At 51.3% G+C, this 23,174-nt stretch overlaps 1 protein-coding gene across 1 annotated transcript in view; it reads left to right on the forward strand.

Annotated features, from left to right (window-relative positions):
• Positions 1 to 10,984: 10,984 nt before the first annotated feature.
• PREX1 (phosphatidylinositol-3,4,5-trisphosphate dependent Rac exchange factor 1) overlaps positions 10,985 to 23,174 on the forward strand; it is a 211,067-nt gene continuing 198,877 nt past the window's right edge. Inside the window, 1 exon segment of the mRNA XM_004698311.2 lies at positions 10,985 to 11,301. Coding sequence (XP_004698368.1) covers positions 11,074 to 11,301 — 228 coding nt within the window. The 5' untranslated portion in view covers positions 10,985 to 11,073.

Here is a 23,174-nt window from a genome sequence, read left to right on the forward strand (position 1 = left end):
TAACAATGGAGTGTCAGGCAGTGTTCCCCACACTATCAGTTATGTTGAGCCACACAAGAACCCCATGGGGCAGGAACTCTTTCTAGCTCTGGGTCACTGAAGCCCAGAGAGGTTGAGTCACTTGCACCAAGTCACCTGGTTAGGAAGTGGTGGGGCTGGCACTGGAACCTGGGCAGCAGGTTCCTAGAGATATGACATCCCAAGGCTGGGAAACAAGAAGGCCCATAAGCCAGCAGCAGCACTAGGACTCGAGCTAAGAGTCCCAGGCACCTCCCCAACCTTGACATTCTCCAGACCACATTTCTAGTGCTTTCTAGCACCAACATCATTTGGTGAAGCCCTGGAGCCCTGACTTGGTCTGCTATCTATTATGCTTGAACAGATACCCTGTTTCCCCCAAAATAAGACAGTGTCTTTTTAAAATTGTTCCTTATTTTATTTCTTTTTAAATCGCTTTATTAGGGGCTCATACAACTCTTATCACAATCCATACATACATCAATTGCGTAAAGCACATTTGTACATTCATTGCCCTCATCATTCTCAAAATATTTCCTCTCCACTTAAGCCCCCGGCATTAGGTCCTTTTCTTCATTTTTCCCCTCCCAAGACAGTGTCTTATATTAATTTTTGCTCCCAAAGATGTGCTAGGTCTTATTTTCAGGGGATGTCTTTTTTTCCCATGAAGTAGAATATGGCACACATTTATTGTTTAATTAAAAGAGACCTCGCACTTCCTGTCTGCTCCGGCTGTGCTGCGGCCAACAGGCCAACAGTGAGCTGCGCGGTGGTGCCCGCCTCTACGGTCCAGAGTTACAGTAGCTTTGGGGGGCCTTGTTTTCAGAGGGATGCCTTATATTTCAGCGAGAGGCAAAACTGTAAGTAGATCTTATTTTCGGGGGATGTCTTACTTTCGGGAAAACAGGGTATTGAACCAGAGCCCTTTGCCCTCTTTTGGTGACCTTTTTGATCTGGGCAGTCAAGGCATCTAGGCAGAAACTGTTAGGAGGAGAACGGGGACTTACACAGGTGGAGTGGCCTTCCTCCTCTTGCCCCAGCTCAATGCTGAGAAAAGGGCAGCCTGACCCTGGGTAGCTGGCCTGGTTTACTGGGAACTCATTTGCATTTGTAACAGTCTGATAGCTCCTTTCTCACCCCTCTTGCTGAACCAGGGAGGAGCAGAAGTAGCTCCTTGGTTTACTTTGCTTTCTTAAGAGATCTCTGGGTGGCACAAACAAGGAGCCCCAGTGGCACAGTGGGGTAAGTGTTGGGCTGCTAAGCGAAAGGTCGGTGGTTTGATCCCACCAGCTGCTGCTCAGGAGAAAGAAGAGGTAGCCAAGGAAACCTATAGGGGCAGTTCTACTCTGTCCTATAGGGTCACCACGAGTTGAAATGGGCCCTATGGCAGTGGGTTTGGTTGATACCCAACTATGTGGTTGAATCCACCTGACAGCGCTGCGGAGGAAAGGCCTGGCACTCTGCTTCCATCGATAGCACAGCCAGGAAAGTCCTGGGGCCCAGTTCTGCCCTGTGACACACGGAGATGCCTCCGGTCAGAACCAACCTGAGGACAGCATGTTTGGTTTGTGATTTATCTCAAGGAACTCTTCTTCCAGACTGAGCTGGGGGGTGGAGGCTGGGGTGAGCAGGCCATCCCCCGAGCCTTTGAGGGTCTTGTGGCGGAATCAGGAACCAGCTGCCCAGTGTTTCCAAGCAGCGGTATCTTCTCCCCCTCAAATGCGAAACTTATGCAACAGAAGCGAACTGGTATTTCCCACGATTTGCGCAGCACATGGCAACGGAAACTCTAAAATTGTCCCTGCTGCAGAGAATTTCCCTGTCATTATCATGGTTTTGCTCTGCCCCGCCCCCCCCCATCCCGAACCGAAAGCTTTCTTCATCTCTCTCCCTGCTCTTTTGGCGAAAGCCTTCTCCCTCTGGGCTGCTTGGTGCCCCTGCCAAGAGAGAAGGCGCGGCTCCCCTGGAGATTGATAACCTCAGAAACCCACAGGGGCGTTCCACTTTGTGCTATGGGGTCCCTGTGAGTCAGCAACAACTCGATGGCAGTGGGTTTTGGTTTGACCCGGAGCCTTATACATATACCTATATACCTCCTTATACATTCATCCCTGGAGGTCCCAGAGGGCTTGGGTGGGAGGCGATGGGGAATAAGGGAGGACAGGTCGAGTGGAACAGGGAAAGGAAAAGAAAACTTAGCGTGTGTGTGTGTGTGTGTGTGTGTGTGTGTGTGTGTGTGTGAGAGAGAGAGAGAGAGAGAGAGAGAGAGAGATTGCTGAGTCACGTTCCCCTTACTGAATTGGTTGATGCCAGAATTCGCTGGGAGGCAGCCAGGCCTTGAACACAGGGGAGTCCTCATTGATCACACTCCTGTTAGGAACTGTTCACCCCTCATCTGAGTCACCAGACCTAACTTGCATGTGTGCCATTTGACTAAGTGACCAGATGTCCTGCTTTTGGTGGGACAGTCCCGATTTTTAACAATTTTTCCCATGTCCCGCGGCATTTTTAAAAAGTCCCGATTTTTGGAAAGAATGCACGACTAGCTAGGGTATACGGTTTTCGGCTGCCATATGGCTATTTTGCCAGGATATGAGTTTTATCAATGGTGTCCCGCTTTACCAATGCTAAAATCTGGTCACCTTACATTTGACCCACACAGATCCTCTAGACCAGCAGTTCTCAACCTGTGGGTCGCGACCCCTTTGGGGGTCGAACGACTCTTTCACAGGGGCCGCCCGATTCATCACAGGAGCAAAATGACAGTTATGAAGTAGCAGTGAAAATAATTTTATGGTTGGGGGGTCACCATCACATGAGGAACTGTATGAAAGGGTCGAGGCATGAGGAAGGTTGAGAACCGCTGCTCTAGACCCAACCCTCTTGGCTGAGAGAAGCCGGAAGGGTCCTGCTTCCGTACTGCTTTATTGGTGCTGGTTCTTCTTGCCCGGCTCTGGGCTGGAAGTGCCAGAGGGGTAGAGACCTGGTCTCCGGTAGTTACTGCTCCACCCTGGTGTTTTAGGGTACAAGAGAGACCCCTAGTCCCAAAGGTAACTTAAAGTGAACATTTATTATGTTTAAAAGCAGGAGGGAATCTTCGACAACTTCAACCTTTTCTTCATTTACCATGACATTACCTATTGATCCAGTTGTGGGCTCTTTGGACATAGAGTTGTAACTCATCCTGATGGCTGCAATCCTTGATGGCAAGTGCTTTAAGTTCTCACTTTCAGCAAGCCAGGGTGGGCCATCTGGATACCAAAGATTGTTAATAAGCCTTCCTCCCATTCTGGCATTGCGTTGTTCTGATATCAGAGCCCAGCATCTCTGATTACTCAGTAGACAGTAATCCCTTGTTCTGTTTCCACAACTGCCTCTTGATCCATGTACAGGTTCCTCATTAACACAATTAAGTGTTCTGGAAACCCTGTTCTTGTCAAGACTGTCCATAGTTTGTTATGATCTACACCATTGAATGCCTTTGCAGACTCAATAAAACACAAGTGAACATCTTTCTGGTGTCCTCTACTATCAGCCAAGATCCACCTGATATCAGCAATAATTTAAAAATTATTATTTAAAATTCATTTTGGGGGGCTCATACAGCTCTTATCACAATCCATCCATCCATCCATCCATCCATCCATCCATCCATCATTGTGTCAAGCACATTTGTACATTTGTTGCCATCATTTTCAAAACATTTTCTTTCTATTTGAGCCCTTGGTATCAGTTCCTCATTCCCCCCTCCTCCGGATATCAGCAACAATATCCCTTGTTCCTTATCTTCTTGTGAATCCAGCCTGAATTTCTAGCAGCTCCCTGTCAATGTACTGCTACAAGCATTGCTGATCTTCAGCAAAATTCACTTGCTTGTTGAAACATTTCATTTAGTATTCCATCAATTCCCGGAGCCTTGTTTATGGCTAATGCCTTCATTATGCTTCATTATGCTCCTGGAAGCAGCAGACAAGAGATCAAAGGATGTGCTGCTTTGGGTAAATCTGCTACACAAGCCCTCTTTAGAGTGCTGTAAAGCAAGAGCGTTGCATTGAGAACTAAGGTGGGGCAGACCCTGGCCATGGTGTTTTCAATCACCTCCTCTGCATGTGAAAGTTAGACATTGAACAAGGAAGGCCAAATAAGAGTCAATGCATTTGACTGGGGCTGGTGATAATGGATAACCATCGAAAGGACCACGGACTGCCAAAAGATTGAACAAATCTGTCTTGGAAGAAGTAAGCACAGCCAGACTGCTCCTTGAAGCAAGGAGGGAAGACCTCATCTCCTGCTCATGCGCTGTGTACACGTTATCCCTGGAAGAAGACATCATCTTTGGTGAAGTAGAGGGGCAGTGAATGTGAGGAAGACCTTTGGCAAGATGGATTTCACAGTGGCTGCAACAATGGTGAGGTTGGTCCAGAACTGGGCAGTGTTTCATTCTATTGGACATCGGGTCACTATGAGGTGGAACCGGCTGAGCACACCAAACAACAAAAGCAACAACAAACAGGACAGAGAATAGATAAAGGCAGAGACACATCCTAGGATGAGGGAGACCGTTAGCACAGGGACCAAAAGGCATCCAAGGGTTTGCTGAGATACAGAGCTTTAACAAGGACATGAGAGGGCAAAGGAAACTGTCATGAAAGCATAATTGGTGGCAGATCAATGATCATAGTTATAAGTGGGACTACAGACTCAGGAACGGGACCATGATTGGGACACGTACAGTATGTTAATGTACAGTATGTTAAAACATGTACAGTATGTTATATGGAAAACTTACAAGTTTGGTCCAGGGCCTGGTGACCAAGGGAGTCAGGGCATGATGATGCGCCTCCCAGGAAGTGGATCTCCACCAAGGGCACACCCAGTGAGCCCACAAAGGAGAGTGTCCTTCCCGGGCTGCCTGGAGAGAAACGGAGGTATTCCACTTTCCATGCGTTCTACCCGAGGACAAGATGATTCATAGCCCTGATCAGTGTTCATAAGGAAGTCAACGGAGGTTTAATCTACACGGGGACTCTGCAGATGAATTTGGGCTTTCACTCTCATCCATAGCCTTCTGCAAACTGGGTGCTCAGAATTTAAGCTCTAATATACAGATGCCCGTGCATAGTACCAGGAGAGCAAAGCAAAGCAAACCAGTGGCCATTGAGGTAAATGACTTGTGGCAACTTCATGAGTCAAAGTGAAACTGCTCCACAGTCGTCAATGGTGTGACCTTATCACCAGACCTTTCTTCCCAAGAGGAGCCCTGGGGGTGCTGTTGGGGAAGCACTGGGCTGCTGACTGTCAGGTCGGTGGGTGAAACCCACCAGCCAGCCACTCTCAGGGAGAAAGAGAAGGCTGTCTGCTTTTATAAAGATGCATAGCCTGGAAAAACCGTTATTGGATGGATGCCTATGAGTCAGACAGACTCAATGACAGTGTTCATTTGGGTGGATTATTTTGAGGAGCCTCTGAATGGATTGTAATCACCAGCCTTTCAGTTGGTACCAAAAGCTTAACTGCCTTCCGGTACATCGTAGACCCTCAATCAACACCGGTTACAGGAAGGGCTGCTCTCTGTCTGTGGACTTCCTCACTGTCCGTCTTCTCTGCTGGAACGGCAGCTCCCTGGGGGCCTGCACTTCACTTCCAGCACCTCACTGGACATGCTGAGGCCGATGTTGTTAGAGGTCCCCTGAGCAGCTACTCCCTTTTCTCGAGAGAGCAGACCTCCAAGTGGTTCAGGCAGCCGAGTCGGGTGGGGAAGGAAGTAAGATGGTTCAAGTTGATTGGTGATAATCTCTTGTTGTGGGCCAAGGACTCTACAGGAGTGGCTACATGACTCACTTCTGGCCAAAGATGTGCAAGGGAAAGTGCTGGGGGTTTCTGGGAAAAAACCCCAAAAACTTCCCCGGGAGAAGAGACGTGAAAGAGAGAGCTTCTTTGTCCATTCTCCCCGACCTTTGGCGCGGTTGTGTGCAGCTGTGAGGCTGCTGGGGTAGCAGCCATCCTGGACTGCTGTGCTTGGGGGCTGCTGGGTCCGTTCCGACCCACAGCAACTCGTGGACAACCGAATGCAATGCTGCCTGAATAATCCAGTGCCACCTCCACAACTGCTGTCTTTGAGCCACAGGGCCAATCCATTCCCTCGACAGTCTTCACCTTTTTTTACTGATGGAACATGATGTCCTCCTCCAAGGACTAGTCTTTCCTGATAACATGGCCAGAGTATGTTATCAAAGTATCGCCATCCTCAGTTCTGAGGAGCAGTCTAGCGATACTTCTTCTAAGACAGATACTGCATATCCTCGAGTATACGCCGGCCCAAGTATCAGCCGAGGCATCTAGTGTACCACAAAAACTGCATTGAAAATGTGCTGGAAAAGCTCGGCTTCTACACGAGTATATACGGTACGTCTGTTTTTCTGGCAGTCCGTGGTACTTTCAATACCCAACACCATAATTCAAATGCACGCATTCTTCTGTGGTCTTCCTTATTCAGTGTCCAACTGTCACCTGCAGGTGAGGCCACGGAAAATACCATGGCTTGGGTCAGGCACATCAGGAGAACCAGGTGTGTCAGGATTAGGAGGTCCCACACCATGGGAGGAAAAGGTCACCATGATGAGGACAGTAGGGTTGGAGGGGTCTTGACCATTGATGCATCATCAAGCCTTGGCCAGCCTTGCGACCACGGGCCTTGGGATCCACAGTTAAATGAACAGTTAATGTCATTGTGTTTTAAACCATCAGTATCCCATTTTACTCCTCCTTGCACCCAAAGGTATCCTAAAGGACTCAACACTCAATCCTTGAGTTGAATAAACAACCTTCGCTTACTAAGTGCTTTCTATCTTCCATGTACAAGCCCAGGAATCCTTATAAAGTAGGTATTGTTGCCTGGTGGGGCTTGATCAAGGGCAACGTAGCTGAGAGGAATTACTGAAAGCTGAATGAAGGTTGAACATGATAGTGGGACAAGAGGAAAGTAAAAGGAAATAGAGGAAAAGAACTAGGAAGGAAAGGACATTTGTAGAGATATAAATACAGGCACATACATATGTAAATATATTTATGTATAATGATAAAAGACATAAATCTATGTATATATATTATATGTCAAGTATTAAGGTAGCAGATGGACATTGGACCTCTAATCAAGTACCCCCGCAATGCAAGAACACTTTGTTCTAGTAACCTGGCATTCTGTGATGCTCACTGAAGACAAAATGTGTGTATAAGCAAATGTGGACAAGAAAGCTAATGGTGCCCTGCTATCAAAAGATACAGCGTCTGGGGTCTTAAAGGCTTGACGTTAAACAAGCGGCCATTTAGGTCGGAAGCAACAAAGCCCACATGGAAGAAACACACCAGCCGATGTGATCATGAGGTGTAGACATGATCAGGATCAGAAGACCCCAAACAAACAAGCAACTCGATGTGAATGAGGAGGGTCGGAATGGAGACCTAAAGCCCATCTGTAGATAATTGGACATCCCCTCACAGAAGGGTCACAAGGAAGGGACAAGCTAGCCAGGGTGCAGTATAGCACTGACGAAACACATAACACTCCTCTAGTTCTTTAATGCTTCCCCACTCCCACCCCCCACTATCATGACCCCAGTTCTGTCTTACAAATCCAGCTAGACCAGAGCATGTATACTGGTACAGATAAGAGCTCTCAACACACGGAATACAGGAAAGATAAAACCCTCAGGAACAATAATGGATGTAGCAATGCCAGGAGGGTAGGGGGGAGATCGGGGGCAGGGAGAAAGGGGGAACTGATAGCAATGATCGATGTATAACCCCACCCCCCTCAGGGTGATGAACAACAGAAACATGGGTGGAGGGAGACAGAGGTTGGTATAAGATCTGAAAATAATAATTTATAATTTATCAAGGGTTCATGAGGGTGGGAGGGTGGGGGAGGGAGGAGAAAATGAGCTGATGCCAAGAGATCAAGTAGAAAGAAAATATTTTGAAAAGGATGATGGCAACATAGGTACAAATGTGCTAGACACAATGGATGTAGGGATTGTTAGAAGAGTTGTAAGAGCCCCAAATAAAAATGATTAAAAATAAATAAAATCAGATTTAAATAAATAAACTAGGTATTATTATCCTCCTGCCACAGGTGAGCGGGATGAGACCCAAAGAGCATAAAGAATGTAGCTAAAGCTGTATTATATTTCTCAGGAGAAAGATAGGGCTTTCTACTCCCGTAAATAGTTGCAGTCTCAACTCAGAGGCAGTTCTACCCTGTCCTATAGGGTCACTGAGTTGGCATCCCCTCGATGGCCACGAGTTTGGTTTGCTATGGTACTATATTTCAGTGTCAACATTATCACCAGGGATGTAGAAGAAGGGGGAGAAATATCCCAGAGGAACCTGAGGAAGTGGGCTCCAGGGGGTTCCATCCCCCAATACAGAATCATTTGGGTGATCTTATTGGCAGCATAGGCAGATGGGGGATGTAGAAGAGATATCTCTGTGAACTTGAGGTTGACCTTCCTTAGTCACAGGCTGAGAAGGGGAGCAATGTTTAATGAGCACCTACTATGTGCCAGCTATTGGTGACAGGTACTTTAGGTTCTCAACTGGGGGCAATTCTGTCCCCCAGAGGACATTTGGCAATATCTGGAGACACTTGGTTGTCACACATGGGGAGAGAGTGCTCCTGATATCTAGTTTATGTCCAATGCTCAGTGTCTTAGAACGCATGGGCATCTCCTTATGACAAAGAATTCTCTGGCTCCGCATGCTAGTAGACCCAAGGTTGAAAAATCCTACTTTATAGTGTCTCACTCTCACAAAGACCCCATCCCCACCCCGTTTTACAGATTAGGCTCAGAGAAGTGATGTTTTGGTCAAGGTCACCCAGATAGTTAGATTTGGAGCTAGGGTACAAATGCAAGCCTATTTCATTCCATCGTGTATGAAAAACACATGACTAAATTAAAGTAGAGGCAACTGAGGCACAGGGGGCCATCGAAGATCACCCAGCTTCCAAGTGGCAGAGCTACTCCAGAGCTCCAGAGACTCAAAACAAAAGGTCAGCCACCTTTGGATGCAAGGATAGTTTCCACCAGCCATGCTTCAAAGGATCCCCTACCTCACACCTTTTACTCCCTACCCAGGGACAATAGCATTCATCCCCCATGGTCCAGATCCAATCCCACTTTGCCTGTGGTCCCAAAGACACTGAGGTCTGTGCTAGGCTAAAGCTTCTCCATTCTTTCCGTGTGCTGTTCTGAGGCACCCGCCGTATTGTCTGAGTCCATAGGGAGACTTGAACTAGATGTTTCGAGCAGAAGATACATAGAACACTGAAGTTCATACCCAAATCCATTATGGTTTGGATTCTAGAGGAAAAGATGATATGAATCAACAAATCTACTGAGGAGATAATCTAATCTCTGGCCCCTTGAATTCCAGTTGGAGAATTAATTGTGTGAGCAATTTGGAGAGTGGGGCTAGGCCAAGGCAGGCCACGCATGTAATGATATAAACAAGAAGAAACCTCTATAGAGAACTAGTGGGTACACGGTGGGCCCAGATCCTAAAGGTCAGTAGTTCTAAGCTACCAGCCCCTCCTTGGGAGTAAGATGAACCCCTCTACTTCTGTAAAGAGTTACAGTCTTGAAACTCCATAGGGGCAGTTCTACTCTGTCCTAGAAGGTCGCGATGAGTCTCTGTTGACTGGATGGCGGCGAGTTTGAGGTTTGAATGCTAGATACTGGGCACGGATGTTCCAAGTACTTCAGATGGATTAACATTTAATCCTGTGCAGGACCCTTTGAGGCAGATAGCATTGTTGTTCTCACTGTATTGATGGTGGGTGGGGGTGGGGTTAGTCAAGCCCTGAGGCTTTTGAGGGGAGGAAGTTGCCTAATATCACCCAGCTAGCAAGTGAGGCAGCCTGGATTTGAACCTGCGCAGCAGATTCTCCACTCTGAGCTCCCTCCCTTCTCCATACCGTCCTCTGGGCAAGAGAGGGTGTAGGTCCTGGGCTACAAGTCCAGTTTCCAAGGTCTTATCCTAGGTGGTGGGTGGGTGGAAGGAAGGGGTGCAGTGATGGGCGTCTTGCAACTGCCACCTAATCAATAACTGGAGAGTACGTCATAATTTCTTCTGGAAGAGGTGGAAGGGCAGGGTCACCTCTCGGGGACAAAGAATTTCAGGAAGAGGGAAAAAAGGGAGGCAAGAGCAAAAAGGAAGAACACAGTAGAGAAAAAGCAGAGGAAAAGGGAAATGAGGATGTAAGAGCTGGCGGGGGGCCCGTGTCTTCCTACCCAAGGTCGTGGCGGCACCGAGGGCCCGGTGTCCCCGGGAGGGAGGCCGCGCGCCCTGGGCAGTGACCGCCCGCCCTTTCCTGGGGGGTGGCGGGCCAGCGCCGAGCAGGGCCGACTGGCTCCGAGCGGGCCCGCTGCGCGCTTTCCCACCGGTGCTTACTCGGCCGGAGCACCAGCAGCGGCCGCGGGACCCGCGTGCGTGTGCATCTGCGCGGCGGGTGTCGCGTGTGTCGGGGTGGGAGTGGCGTAGCCTGCGGGGGGTGGCGCCACGCGTCCGGGCGCGGAGTTGGTGCGCCGGCCGCTGTTTGTGTGCCGCTCGGACTCTCGGGCGCCGCGGGGCCTCTTCCGGAGGGCTTTCCCGCCCAGGTGTCCCGGGTGACCCCGCTGTAGCCGCGCCGAGTTCCGGACCGAGCTGCGAGCGCAGCGGCGCGTCTCCAAGGGGCCCCGTGCGCGCGCGGAGCGGCTCTGCGGCGGAGCGCGGCGTGGCACTTGGCAGACGCTCCCTGGGCGGCGGTGGCGGTGGCGGGGGGGCGCCGTCTGGGAGCCCCGAGGGCCGGCCCCCTCCCGCCCTTCGGCCGGCCTCCGCGCGCTACCTCCGTCCCCGGCCCGACACCCGGCCCCCAGTCCCGCCCGCCCGCCGCCCACCGCGCCATGCGCCCGGCCCGCCGGCGCGCCCCGTCCGGGATGGGGCGCCTGGACGCCTGAGCCGCCGTTCGGCGCGACCTCCGCGCGGGGCAAGGAACCGGCGCGGCGCGGCCAGGCTAGCATGGAGACAGCCAGTGGCCCCAGCGGCAGCGGCCCCAGCGGCGACGGGGCTGGGGACGGTGCTCGCTCAGAGCCCCCAGCTCCCGGCCCTGCAGCCCCCGGCTCCGGCCCCGGTCCGTGCCCGGCCGCCCGGGAGTCCGAGCGCCAGCTACGCCTCCGCCTCTGCGTCCTCAACGAGATCTTGGGCACCGAGAGGGACTACGTGGGCACCTTGCGCTTCTTGCAGTCGGTGAGTGGCGCCAGGATCAGGGGGTACTGCCAGGCTCCGGCCGCCAGTTCTGCTCCGGAGCGGGGAAGCCCACAGCCCGGGAGGGGTCCTCCCACAACCTGTGGCCACGGTCTCCCGGGAGGCGCCGTGCGCGGCTCGCAGAGAAGTGAGGCAGGCGGTCGTGCTTCTCTGGAGGTCTGTGACGACCTCGCTGGCCGGCCCCAGACCTGGGGTCTCCGGCACACAGCCCGCCCCGCAGGCGCGCTACCCTTTTGTCTCCCCTCACTCCCCTCCTTTCAAATAGTTTTAAAATTAGTTACATCCGCGAGGCAGGGGGCTCTGGGACCCAGGCTCCTCCAAGCTTTCACTCCTGCGTCTTTTTCCCGGGAATTTGTGCATCTCCTGGTGCCAAACGCTCTTCTGGAGGTGGGGCGGCTTCTAGAAATCCTAGAGGCCAGAGGAGGGTAAAAACTGAAGCCCGAGGGGGATGGGAATGGACAAGACCCCAAGGTAGAAGACCCTCTTCTAATGTTCTAATACTCCCCCACTCCGCTTCCCACCCCCCCACCGGCAGTTCAGGGCCCCATGCGACTTGCCTCCCAAGTTGCAAAACCACAGCCTGCTTATAAAATAACAACTGAGCGCCCTTCATGTGCCTGGCACCTTGCATGTGGCATTCCCAGCGATAACCTTCACAAGTGGTCCAGGAAGTAGGGACCCGGCTTTCCCCACCAGCTTTTAACCTGGGCGAGCTTGTTCCAGAGAGGTTGAGTGATTTGCCCAGGATCACACAGCTGGTGAAGGTGGGACCACTGGACTTTGAACCCGAGCAGCCCTTCCGGTGCTGCAAACCCGGATTCTGTGCTACTGTTTCTTTCTTCTCGGAGAGGAAGGGGCCACTTCTCTACACTCTTAGGAAGTGAGAAAAGTGACCAGGGGACCGGGGAGGTGGGACTGGGCTGGGCCTAGGATGCAAGTTAGGAGACTCCAGAGCTTTCATCTCCCTGCCTCCTGCTGGGACCTCATTTACTCGCCTGCTCTGCTCCAGGAAGTCTTTTAATCCTGGCTCAGGAAGGGCCGGCAGGGGGTGGTGGTGGTGGCTACTTCTGAGACCCCTGAGCTGGGCTCTGCAGTTCTGGATGGAAAGAGAAAGACTCTGGAATGCTTTGGGTTCCTGGTGCCTTGGGGCTGCCTTGGGGCTTGTGTAAGAGTCGGGTTCCAACTCTGGGAGAATAGGGCCCTTTCCTGCGAAGGGAGGTGGGTGTACTTGGGGGCAGGGATGGGGTGAAAGCCAGGCACAGAGACATAGACAACTAGTTGGCCCAAGGACCCTTCTAGAAAGGCTTGTATGAATAATATCGAGCTGGCATCTCTTTCCCACCTCTCCCTCTCACAGTTAAAAAAGAATCTGGTCAATGTGAAACTGCCAGTTTCTGAATTAAAGATGCAGACAGCCCTGGTGCCTGTCCACCTTGTCAAATGCGAGGGAACTCTGTCACTTCTTCTGAGCCACTCCCTGCTCCTCCTCAGTCATCCATGGAAACAGGAAACTTGAACCTTTTTTTGTGTTGTATTAATGGGAAAGAAAATATACCTCTCCCTCCCACACCCCTGCCCTAAATAGTGTGGTTTCCAAGCAGATCGAGATAGCGATGGGGTTAGCTGTGGTTTTAAATTGTCCAACGTGCCGAATCCAGAGAAGGCTGCGGGTAATGGACACGGACCAGGAGAAACCATTTGTGTTATTCAAGAAACAAACAAACAAACAAACAAACAAACCCTCTCCAGTTCTGTATTATCCCCTTGACACTTTTAAGTTTCCGCGTCCAGCCGGTGATTGTGTTGCTGATGAGCTAGTCAGTTCTGGGATGAGCTCGTTCTGGTGATGACATCTGGGACCAGTCAGGCCACCTGTTCTGACCTTAGTTTCCCCACCTGTAAAACAAGGAGCGGGGAGGGGGTGGGGAGAAGGCAGGCTTCCTTCCTGCTGTGTCCTTTCCCTGTCTGAAGCAGATTGATTGTGTAACCTGACCAGAGGCACCTCGGGGGTCCTTGGGAGGCACAGGAGCCCTCTCTTGTCTGACTGCATCAGAAATGTCCCTTAAGTAACCCAAGGTCTTTTAGTTTGAAAAGCCAGGGCTTAGAGCTTTAGGAACTACTAATTACCAGGGCGCTGTGCTCCATGCAGCGAGGCTGGCAGCCTACAGGTTTTGATTGTCTCCTGTCTTCCCACTCTATCTCCTCTCAGTCTTCATATTTGCAGAGGGAATTCCCCCCCCTCCCCCCCTGTGGCTCCAGGATGGGCCCGACTTTTAATTCCCTGCCATGGAGGCAGGATTCCAGGCTTCCCTGGTCTCCAGTGTCCCTGATGTTAAGGACAGCCTGTGGAATTTGAGCCTCTGATACCCAGCTCTCAGTTCCTGCCTCCAAGGAGAGGACCATGGTCTCGAGTGCACAATAACAAATCCGCCCACTGCCAGGAGTTGATTCCGACTCCCTATGACTCTTGATAGGGTTTTTCAGGAGCAGATAGCCTCGTTTTTCTCCCACGGAGCGTCTGGTGGGATTGAACCAATGTTCACCAGGGCTCCTTAGGTTGCAACAATGGGAACCTAGAAAAATCCAGGTACAAGGCTGGGATGACATTCTTGGGCGGTGTGACCTTGGACAAGTGGCTTAATCCTTCTGAGCCTCAGTTTCCTCATCTGTGAAGTGGAGGATGATAACTGCCGTGGCGTGTTAGCCGGTTGGTACCGGCTCACCGCAACCCTTGATCCAGGACAGAACAGAACAACTGCCTGTTCGGATTTCCACGTCCGTAGTCACAGGAGCAGGTTGCCAAGGCTTTTCTCTCGCTGAGCCACCAGTGGGTTTGAACCACCAGGCTTTCAGGTCGTGATGGGAGTGCTTAAGCAGTGCAGCACTAAAAACAAAACAGAACACACTTGCCATTGAGTGGATTCAGACTTACGGTGACCCTGTGCGTTTCCAAGACTCCCTTTCCTGGAGTAAAAAGCCTCATCTTTCTCCCAAGGAGCGGCTGGTGATTGCCAACGGCTGACCCTGCGGGTAGCAGCCAGGTACATGACCACTATGCCACCAGGGCTCCTTTGACCGCACGAGGGCTCTTGAAAATAATAACAGCTCCTAGTTTCCAGGGGCTTAAGAGAGGTTTAACTGAATTCAATGAACTAGGGTGTACCTGGCAGGTAGGGAGGTCTATGTGAGTTGTCGTGTTGGCCCCTACTTCTTGGGACCTGTATGCCACAGAAGGAAGTGTTGCCTGGTTCCGGTCCATCTCCAGGACTGTTGGTGTGCTTGTGTCCATTGTCGCAGCCACTGAGTCAGACAGCATTCTGTTGTGGTCCATGGGGTTTTTAGTGGCTAATTTTTAGAAAGAGGTGGCCAGGCCTTTTTGCCTAGTCTGCCTTAGTCTGGAAATGCCACTGAAATGTGCCCACGGTGAGTGATTTTTGCGGAGATACAAGTGACCTAGCTTCCAGCAACACAACAACATGCAAGCTGTCATAGGTGACAACTGACAGACAGGCGGTGGGGTAAGCGTCATAAAAATTAGTCAAGATCAGGAGCTGATACCAAGGGCTCAAGTAGAACCAAATATTTTGAGAACGATGAGGGCAACAAATGTACAAATGTGCTTGACACATGGATGGATGGATGGATTGTGATAAGTTGTAAGAGCCTCCAATAAAATGATAAAAAAGAGGTATTTCTGTAATAATTGCCTATTAAGTATAATGTTAACTCCTTGCTTTAGATAGACTTTGTTATATCATAAATAAATGTGGACTTCTAATGTGTCTCTGATGTTTATTAATAAAATGATAGAACTTGAAAAAAATAAGTCAAGATCATGGATTATTGTCATTATTATGTGATCATCCAGTTGATGAGGGTGATACGCTGTGGATTTCTGCATCCATAGAGCACGAGTAGTCAGGGAGGGCTGCCTGGAGGAAGTGAGGTGTTAGCCCTGAAAGGAAACCAGGGATTCGGAGTGAGTTTCTGTTGGACCCTCTGACCTCCTTTTGCAGAATCCAGCAGCTTCGTTTGGTTCTGGGCCTGGGGCGCTGAGGTTTTCCCAGGAGCTCCCCATCTCTGTCCACACTCTTCAGGGCTTGGCTCGTACTCCCTCCCCTCCCATCTCCAAGGGAACCTCTGCCTTTGGTGGCATGTGTTTAAGAGACAAAGGAAGGGACTAGCTTTTTCCTAGAAAGCCTGCATTTGCTGTGAGGAAGAGCACTGAGGTTTTAGGGAAAAATGCCCCGGGTTTCCACTCAGCGCCTCTGAGCTCAGCGTGTAGAAGCCCCGACCCGTTGGGCACTACCTGTGTGTGTGTGTGCACCCTGGGGCGCCCGCCATTAGTGATGCTAAGCCTACTGACACACATTACCAGGCAGGGGCGGACACTTAGCATTTCCTATGCCTAGTGTTTTGAACTATATGAATTCATGAATCCTTTCACCACCCTTAGAAAGTAGTGCTGCTGTGCCCCTCCTGACTGACAGACGAGGAAATTGAGGCAGTGTCATACTGCAGAATGGGGACCCAGGTTTCTCTACTCTAGAATCTCAGCCCTAACCATTTCTCAAACTGACTCTGGCCTCTAAGGGGCTTGGCACATGATTATGATGGTGGCAGATCCAGGCTTCGAACCCGGGTAGGTGCCACTCTTAACCTCCACCTGCGCTGCCTCTCTCCCCCCTGTTGTCTTTTGCAGATTGGAGAGAGCTGCGGCAGGAGCTCTTGGTGTGCCTGTTTGCCAGGTGGCAGTTGAATGAAGGGCTCTAGAGCCAGGCTGCGGGGGGTTCCCACTGGATTGCTAACTATAGACCACCGGTTTGGAATCGCTCATCACTTCCTGGGAGAAAAGATGAGGTTTTCTCCCCTTGTGAACAGTTACCATCTAGGAGATACCGGGACAGTTCTACTCTTGTCTCTGGGTCTCTGTGTTGAGTTTTTGAGATTGACGGTGACCCTGGGCTGACTCCTGGCCTGCTCTGTCCAACGGACCTAGGGCAGCAGCTGCCTTGTGGTGAAGTGTTGTTGTGTAGCTTGACTGGGCCTGAAGTAAAAGCTCTTAGAACAGTGCCAGGCTCATATATTGTTGTTGTTGTTGTTGTTAGGGGCCATCGAGTTGTTTTTTGCTTCATAGCGACCCCATGGGACAGAGTTTACAGGAACAGATCACCAGGTGGGTTTGAACTTCCCACCGTGGGTTAGCAGCCAAGTGCTTAACTGCTGCACTACCAGGCTCCTTAGGCACAGAGCAGGTTTGCAGATTGCTGTGGGGGCTTCGTTGGAGATGAGCAGCAGGATGAATGGGTGAAGGGGGGGTTCCCCCTCAGAGAGGAAGTGAATGAGCCCTGGAACCAGGTCTACCCACCTCTCATTGTATCGGGTCGGGGTCCCTGTCTTTAAGGGTCCTGTGAGCAGCCTGCCAGCCAGCTGGGTGGGGCAGAGAAAGAGGGCCTGGATGGTCGGGCAGAGGGGACTGGTGGGGGGCTGGTGAGCTGTCCACTGCAGTCCTCCTCAGGCACCCAGAGAGCCTGCCTCCAGCTGGCTGGGCAAGGGTCCCTCAGGAACAGGGCCTGCAAGCAGGCAGCTCCCAGAATGCTCTTGTGGTTCTGCTTTTTGCGGGGAGGAGACCTGAGCCTTCCTCTCATTGGAGCGCTGCTTTTGCCAAAACAAGAAACTGTGGTTTCTTGTTGTCACTATTTGTTGTTTTTTAAAAAAGACCCTGTACTCCCTATGTCACACTAGGGAGACATGCCAGTGGTTGGAGGGTGGAGGGCAAAGTTTGGATTCTGTAATCAGGAAAAAGAATGGCTTCACCCTGGTGTCTTGGGGGCATTGCCACGTGACGGCATGGCAAAACGTCAGATGCTCTCTGGCCCTGAACATAACAAGGGGCTATTTTCGGAACACAGATGATAGCCACCACACACACCTGTACCTTGCATGTATAAGAAGCCCCGGGTTAAGTGCTCAGCTGCTAACCAAAGGGTCAGCCGTTCAAACCCAGCAGCTGCTCTGCACGAGGCAGACCTGGTGATCTGCTTCCATAAAGATCACAGCCTAGGAGACCCTGTGGGGCGGCAATACGTGCTCACCTCGGGTCTGGTCACTATGAGTAGGAATCGACTTGCAGGCACTCAAGGACAGTAACCTGCCATGTTCTAAGGTTGCAGGCGGTTGGGGCACACGATGTAAGAATGTAGAGAAGGAGAAAGCGGTAAGAAAAGAAGGGAGAAAAGTATACCAGGAAACCTGGTCTGTAATATTTGCTTTGTGTAAAATTGTGCGTGTGATGTGGGCATTCGTTTTTTCCAAAGGTCAACAGATAGGAATCATTGCATTTTCAGCACGGCTGTGAGATTATTACTGCCACAATGGTAATAATGCCAACATCCCAATGATGCCTCACGTTTGCTGGTCCCAGGCTAAGTGTGTGTTTCCTGTGTGAGCAGTGAGACAGATTCACCGAGAGACCGACAGAGCCCAGGCAGTTTTGTCTCTGAGGCCACACTGTTTACAACCATCCTGAGCTCCCCCAACATGAGCGCCGTGACTGCTTTTATGCCACTTCCGGGGCTGTCTGAGTGGGAGGGAGTGAAGTCGCAGGTTCCAAGTGTTCTGAGCCTTCATTTGCTGGAGGGGCAGGCCCCTCTGGGCAGCGGGCTGAGCTGCACCAGGCCATCAGAGAATGCCTGATGAGGGTTACAAAACCCAAGCTTCTGCAAGTGTGATGAGGGGAACATATGGAAAACAACACCGTGGACAGTTCAAACCAGAGAGCGACTGCTGTGTATTTTCGGCTGTGAGCCTGTAACCCACTCCAGAGAAGACGTTGCCTTTGTCCTAGCAGGAGGGTGACCATCAAGGAAACCGGCTCCTGCCTTGGCGCCAGCATGTTCTTCATCCTGCTTGTCCATCCACTAAGTGATGCTGCATCTGCCTTTGTAACCATGTATCCGCCTCTTTAGGAAGAGATGGATGGGGTTGGTGTCCTTGGCTTTTGACTGACGGCTTCAGGTTACAACCCCCCTACTCCTGTTTTTGGGAGAAGGTCCCCTTTACCAGGGCAGTGAGCTGAAGACCTTTTAGCTCAGAGCCACACCCTGCGATGAAGAAACCCACATCCTATTTGCTTCACACCCCTCTCCCCCCACCCTGAGGTTTTGCAAGAGTTAAATTTCTGAAGTAGGGCATGCCTGGCTGCAGGAGGGTCTGACTGTGCAGATTGTTATGATTAGACATGGACTCTCGGGTGGGACCCTGGTGGGTGGTAGGTGGGCGATGGGCAGGGTGGTCTGGTGCTCAAATCAGTGTGCTCAAAACAGCAGTGTTGTTCCTCAGAACCCGGCCAAGGCAGGCCAATTTCACCGGTTCCAGAGGTTAGCAGACCGTAGAACTCAAGGCAAGCCAGTTGGGTCACAGCCCAAAGTCCTCCCTTTGTAGGTGAGGTATGTTCCCTTCCCTTCCAATGCCCAGTCAGGGTTCCATTGAGAGTCCTGGGGAGGGTGGCTTGATTGTTTTAGCCTGGGTCCCAAAGCAAAAAGCACAAACCCATTGTCAAGTTGAGCCCAAACTCCCAGTAGCCCTGCAGGATAGAGTAGAACTGTCTCTTCTCTGCAGAAGCCGACTGCCCCATTGTTCTCCCACAGGCTGGTGGGTTTGAATTGCTGACCTTAGTCTTTTTCAGTTAGCCACTGACAGCTTAGTTTGGATCAATAGGTTCTTCAGGGGGTATTTCCAGACTTAGAAGCTAGTCAGGGGCCAGACTCTCTACTCTGCCTTTTTTTTTTCTTCTCTGCCTCTGTTAAGTTTAAAGACAACTTTTGATTGTGACGTGGGCAGAGTGTGCAGAGCAAGTAGGTTTTCCATTCAACATTGATAGGCGTTTGGGTTCCTGGCATTGATTGGGATCCCCACACTGGGCCAGACTCTTGAAACTTCTTCCCTGGTTTTAGCACTTCATTGTTTCTGCTCCCTCCCTACCTTCTGAGCCTTAGAGGGGTAGAAGCTGCCCTTTGGTCTCCTGGGCTTGGTTGTTCTGGGGGCTATTGTTTGGCTGAAAGCTGAGCCTGGTCCTTGAGTTCCTTCCAGGCTTGAAGAGTGACCGAGGGGTGTTTGTCTCCTGGAATGGTGAGGAGCCTTTTTTTTTTTTTTTTTTAGGATTATGAGGTTTGCTCCACTCTTTCCAGGACTTTTAATTGTGATCTCTTCCAGAGCGGTCAGTAGTGGTGGCTGGGCACCATCTAGTTCTTCTGGTCTCAAGGTCATGGAGGCTGGGGTTTGTGTGGTCCATTAGATCCTTGGATGAATTGCTTCTGAAAGTCATTGGCTTTTTTCATTCTTCTTTGCTCTGAAGTGGGAGGGACCAATAGTTATGTGTTAGTGGCTGCTCACAAGCTTCTGAGACCCCAGTCCTTACTCACTGGAAGAAGGATGTCTTTTGTGGACTGTGTTGTGCTGATTGATCTTGATGTCCCTGAGACTCTATGTTCTTGAGTCCCCAGATCCAACTACTCATTTCCTCAAGACTATGATTGACAAACTTAGAACTTAAGTTTTTAAGTATCCACTCTATGGTAGTTACTTCCCCCTCTCCTCCAGACAAAGGCCAAAGTCCTTGCAGTGTCCCACAAGGCCCTGCAGGATGGGGCTAGTTACCCCCCCCCCCACTCCATCTCAGAGGACTCTTCCTGCAGTCCCTCCACTTGAGTCACTCAGCCTCCTCACAGCGTTCCCACCTGGCCAGCCCCAGGGCCTTGGCCCTTGCTCCTTCCTCTGTGGAATGCTCTCTCCTCAGTGATCTTCTTCGTGACTCCCTCTCACCTCAGTGAGGCGTGTGTTAAAATCCAAGCTCCTTTTTGCCAATGCACCTGCCCCTCAAAGCACTCCTCCCAACCCAGGGTAGCTCAAAACATCCCGGATGTGTCCTATCTCAGTTCTGGAGGCTGGAAGCCCAGAGTCAAGGCATCAACAAAAGGACTGGTTTCTTGCAAAGACTCTCGGGGTAGGGATCCTTCCAGCCTTGTTCAGCTTCCCTCGGTGGTGACAGGGGATCCTTGGCATTCCTGCCCTTTTGGGGAAGCGTGTATCTGAAACGGGTTTACTACCCAACAGACATAAAGACTCCTACATCCGGACAACAAGAAGACAAACAGCTGAGTTACAACACGGACATTTCAGCAAGGTGCCTTACACACAGACGTGACATCGTGACAGCCCTGCTGGGTGTGTTCCTGCAGGCCTCAGGTCCAGTGTCTGCTCAGAGGAGCCTTCCTTGCAGAGTGCCTCCCCTCATTTCAGCGTTCCTGATGCCCGTTTAGTCCCTTGCCCTGGTGGCCTCGTGGTTACGTGTTGGGCTGGGATCCCCAAGGTCTGCAGTTCGAAACCACCAATTGCTCCTCAGGGGAAAGACGGGGCTTTGTAACCCTGTAAACTGTTACAATGTGAACATCTCACAAGGGTACTTCTACCCTGTCCTACAAGGTGACTATGGGTCAGCCTTGACTGTGTGGCAGTGAGTGAGTTTAGTCCCCCGCCATGTCTTGCTTCCTCACATGAGCTCCTGTGAGCAGCCCTCCTGACCTCCTTTGAGGGCTGATTTGGTCCCTGCTGTGTCCCTAACAGGAGCCCTGGCAGTGCAGAGGTTAAGGGCTCAGTTACTAACTGGAAGGTGGGCATTTTGAACACACCAGCTGCTTCTCGGGAGAAAGATGGGCTTTATAGCCTTGGAACCCCCCACAGGGCGGTTCTGCTCTGTCTTGCAGGATCACTGAGTTGAGTCGGAATCGCCTTGATGACAGTGGATGTCCCGAACCAGGACCATGGTTGGTGCCTGGTCATTCCTTGTTGATGGGGTGACCGACTGGACAACATATGGAAACCTGCTACCCATGCAAGTGAAACTTTACAAACCAAAAACCCACCACCTCCGAGGGGACTCTGATTCACATGGACCCCATTTAGGGATTCCTGAGAGTGTACATCTTTGCGAGAGCAGACAGGCTCATCTTTCTGCTACAGAGCAGCTACTGGGTTAGAACTGTCAACCTTTCGATTAGCAACCTAACCCACAGCACCACCAGGACTCCAGCAAACATTGCAGGCAAAGCTAAAATTAGGACTCTTCAACCTCAGTACTGTGACCATTTGAGGCGGAAGTTACCTGTCCTGGGGAGCTGTCCTGTGCATTGGGAACAGTTACCTGTCCTGGGGAACTGTCCCGTGCATTGCAGGAGGTTTAGCAGCATCCCTGGGCTGTACCCATTAGGTGCCAGTTGCACCCTGTCCCTTAGATGTGACAACCAAAAATTGTCTCTAGGGCTTAAAATTACTCCTGGTTGAGAACCAGTGGGCTTAAGCCTTCCTTTGCCCAACATGCTTTGCTTTCAGACCTGCTTTGGCATTCACATGCCTCTTCAGGAATCTATGGAAGTGGAGCGAGATAGAGATAGAGATCGAGATAGAGAGAGAGATATCAGTCAGGTGATGCCGTTCGCACCATGTTTCAGGCTTGCTGTTTGCACCAGCCCTCTGTCTCAGAAGAGGCTCTCTCTCTCTGTTGATGGCTCAGCTCTGTCCTCGTGTGACCTTGGACCAGTCCCTTTGCTTCTCGGAGTCCTGGTTTCCCCACCTGCAGAACAAGGAGGGCCATAGCCATTGCCCTCATCAAGTCACTGCAAGGACTGAATGGGCCGCTCCAGGAAAGTGGCCGACACAGCTGGGTGCTGAGCTCACTGTAGACCCTGCGCCCCTCTCAGCCTTCCTCTGGGCAAAGGTCCCACGAAGCAGGGAAACCCTCTGTCCTCAGCCCCGGTGGGGATTTGACCTTTATTTTTATTTTCTTGGCACTAGGAGGATCAGGAAGAAACCGGCCCTGCTCTCTTGTGTCTGGCGGTAGACACTCAGCCTGTGTTTCCCCAGGGTGGAACTCACGAAGAGCCCTTGACTCTGGGCCAGGGGAAGGGAGGCTATTTTGGGCTGGCAGGACCAGGGCCACCCAAGGCTGGTGGAAAGAAGCAGGCGACCATTAGCCAATAGACCCGGAGTCTAGGACGTGCTAGTCCCTGCTGGAGCAGGTGAGTGGCTTCCACTAGGAGGGAGGCCCTGGTCTGAGCAGGGTGCTCAATTCTGAACAGTTGGTGCTCCTACTAACCGATTCAGTTATTTGTTCAGTAAAGAGGCGTGAAGTACCCACTAGGTGCCAGGCACAGTACTGGAGGGTTCTGGAACAAGATAGTCCATCCCTTCCCCTGATGGACTCCTGGAACACCCCACAGCTAAACAAGACCACTCAAGGAAGTTTTTCGAGTTGAGGTAATGATTGAGGTAATGATTCCATTTACGTCGGTCCCACCTGGTGCCAGGCCCTGGGCTGAGTGTTCCGTATCTTATGTCTTAGAGTCCTTGTGAGACCTCCCACGTGGGTCTCATCATGGCACCCAGTTAGCGGATGGGGAAACCAAGGGCCAGAGAGGTTGATCAACTTGCTCAAGCTCGTACACCTTGTGGGTATGCCATATTGATGATGACGTGGTTAAGTGCTTGGTCACTCACTGAAAGAGTGGCAGTTTGGACCCAGCAGCAACTCCGAGGGTAGAAGATGTGGCAGCTGTGTGTGCAAAGATGACAGCGTCTCTTCTGTCCTGTAGGGTCGCTTGTCCTATAGGGTCTCTGAGTTGGAATGAACTTGAGGGTGATTAGGATTGGAGGTGGGGTCTGGGCTGAGTCTTGAAGAAGGAGTCAGCTGGGAAAGAATTGAGAGGTGTTATGCTCCAGGCAGAGGGCACAGCATGTGCAAAGGGCCTGAGGCAGGACCCTGCTAGGTGTGTGTGAGGAAGAGAGGAGGCCAGGGTGGC

This window comes from Echinops telfairi, unplaced genomic scaffold (genome assembly GCF_000313985.2).
Source record: "Echinops telfairi isolate 266 unplaced genomic scaffold, ASM31398v2 ScPeMD7_5592;HRSCAF=6446, whole genome shotgun sequence".
Classification (NCBI taxonomy): domain Eukaryota; kingdom Metazoa; phylum Chordata; class Mammalia; order Afrosoricida; family Tenrecidae; genus Echinops; species Echinops telfairi.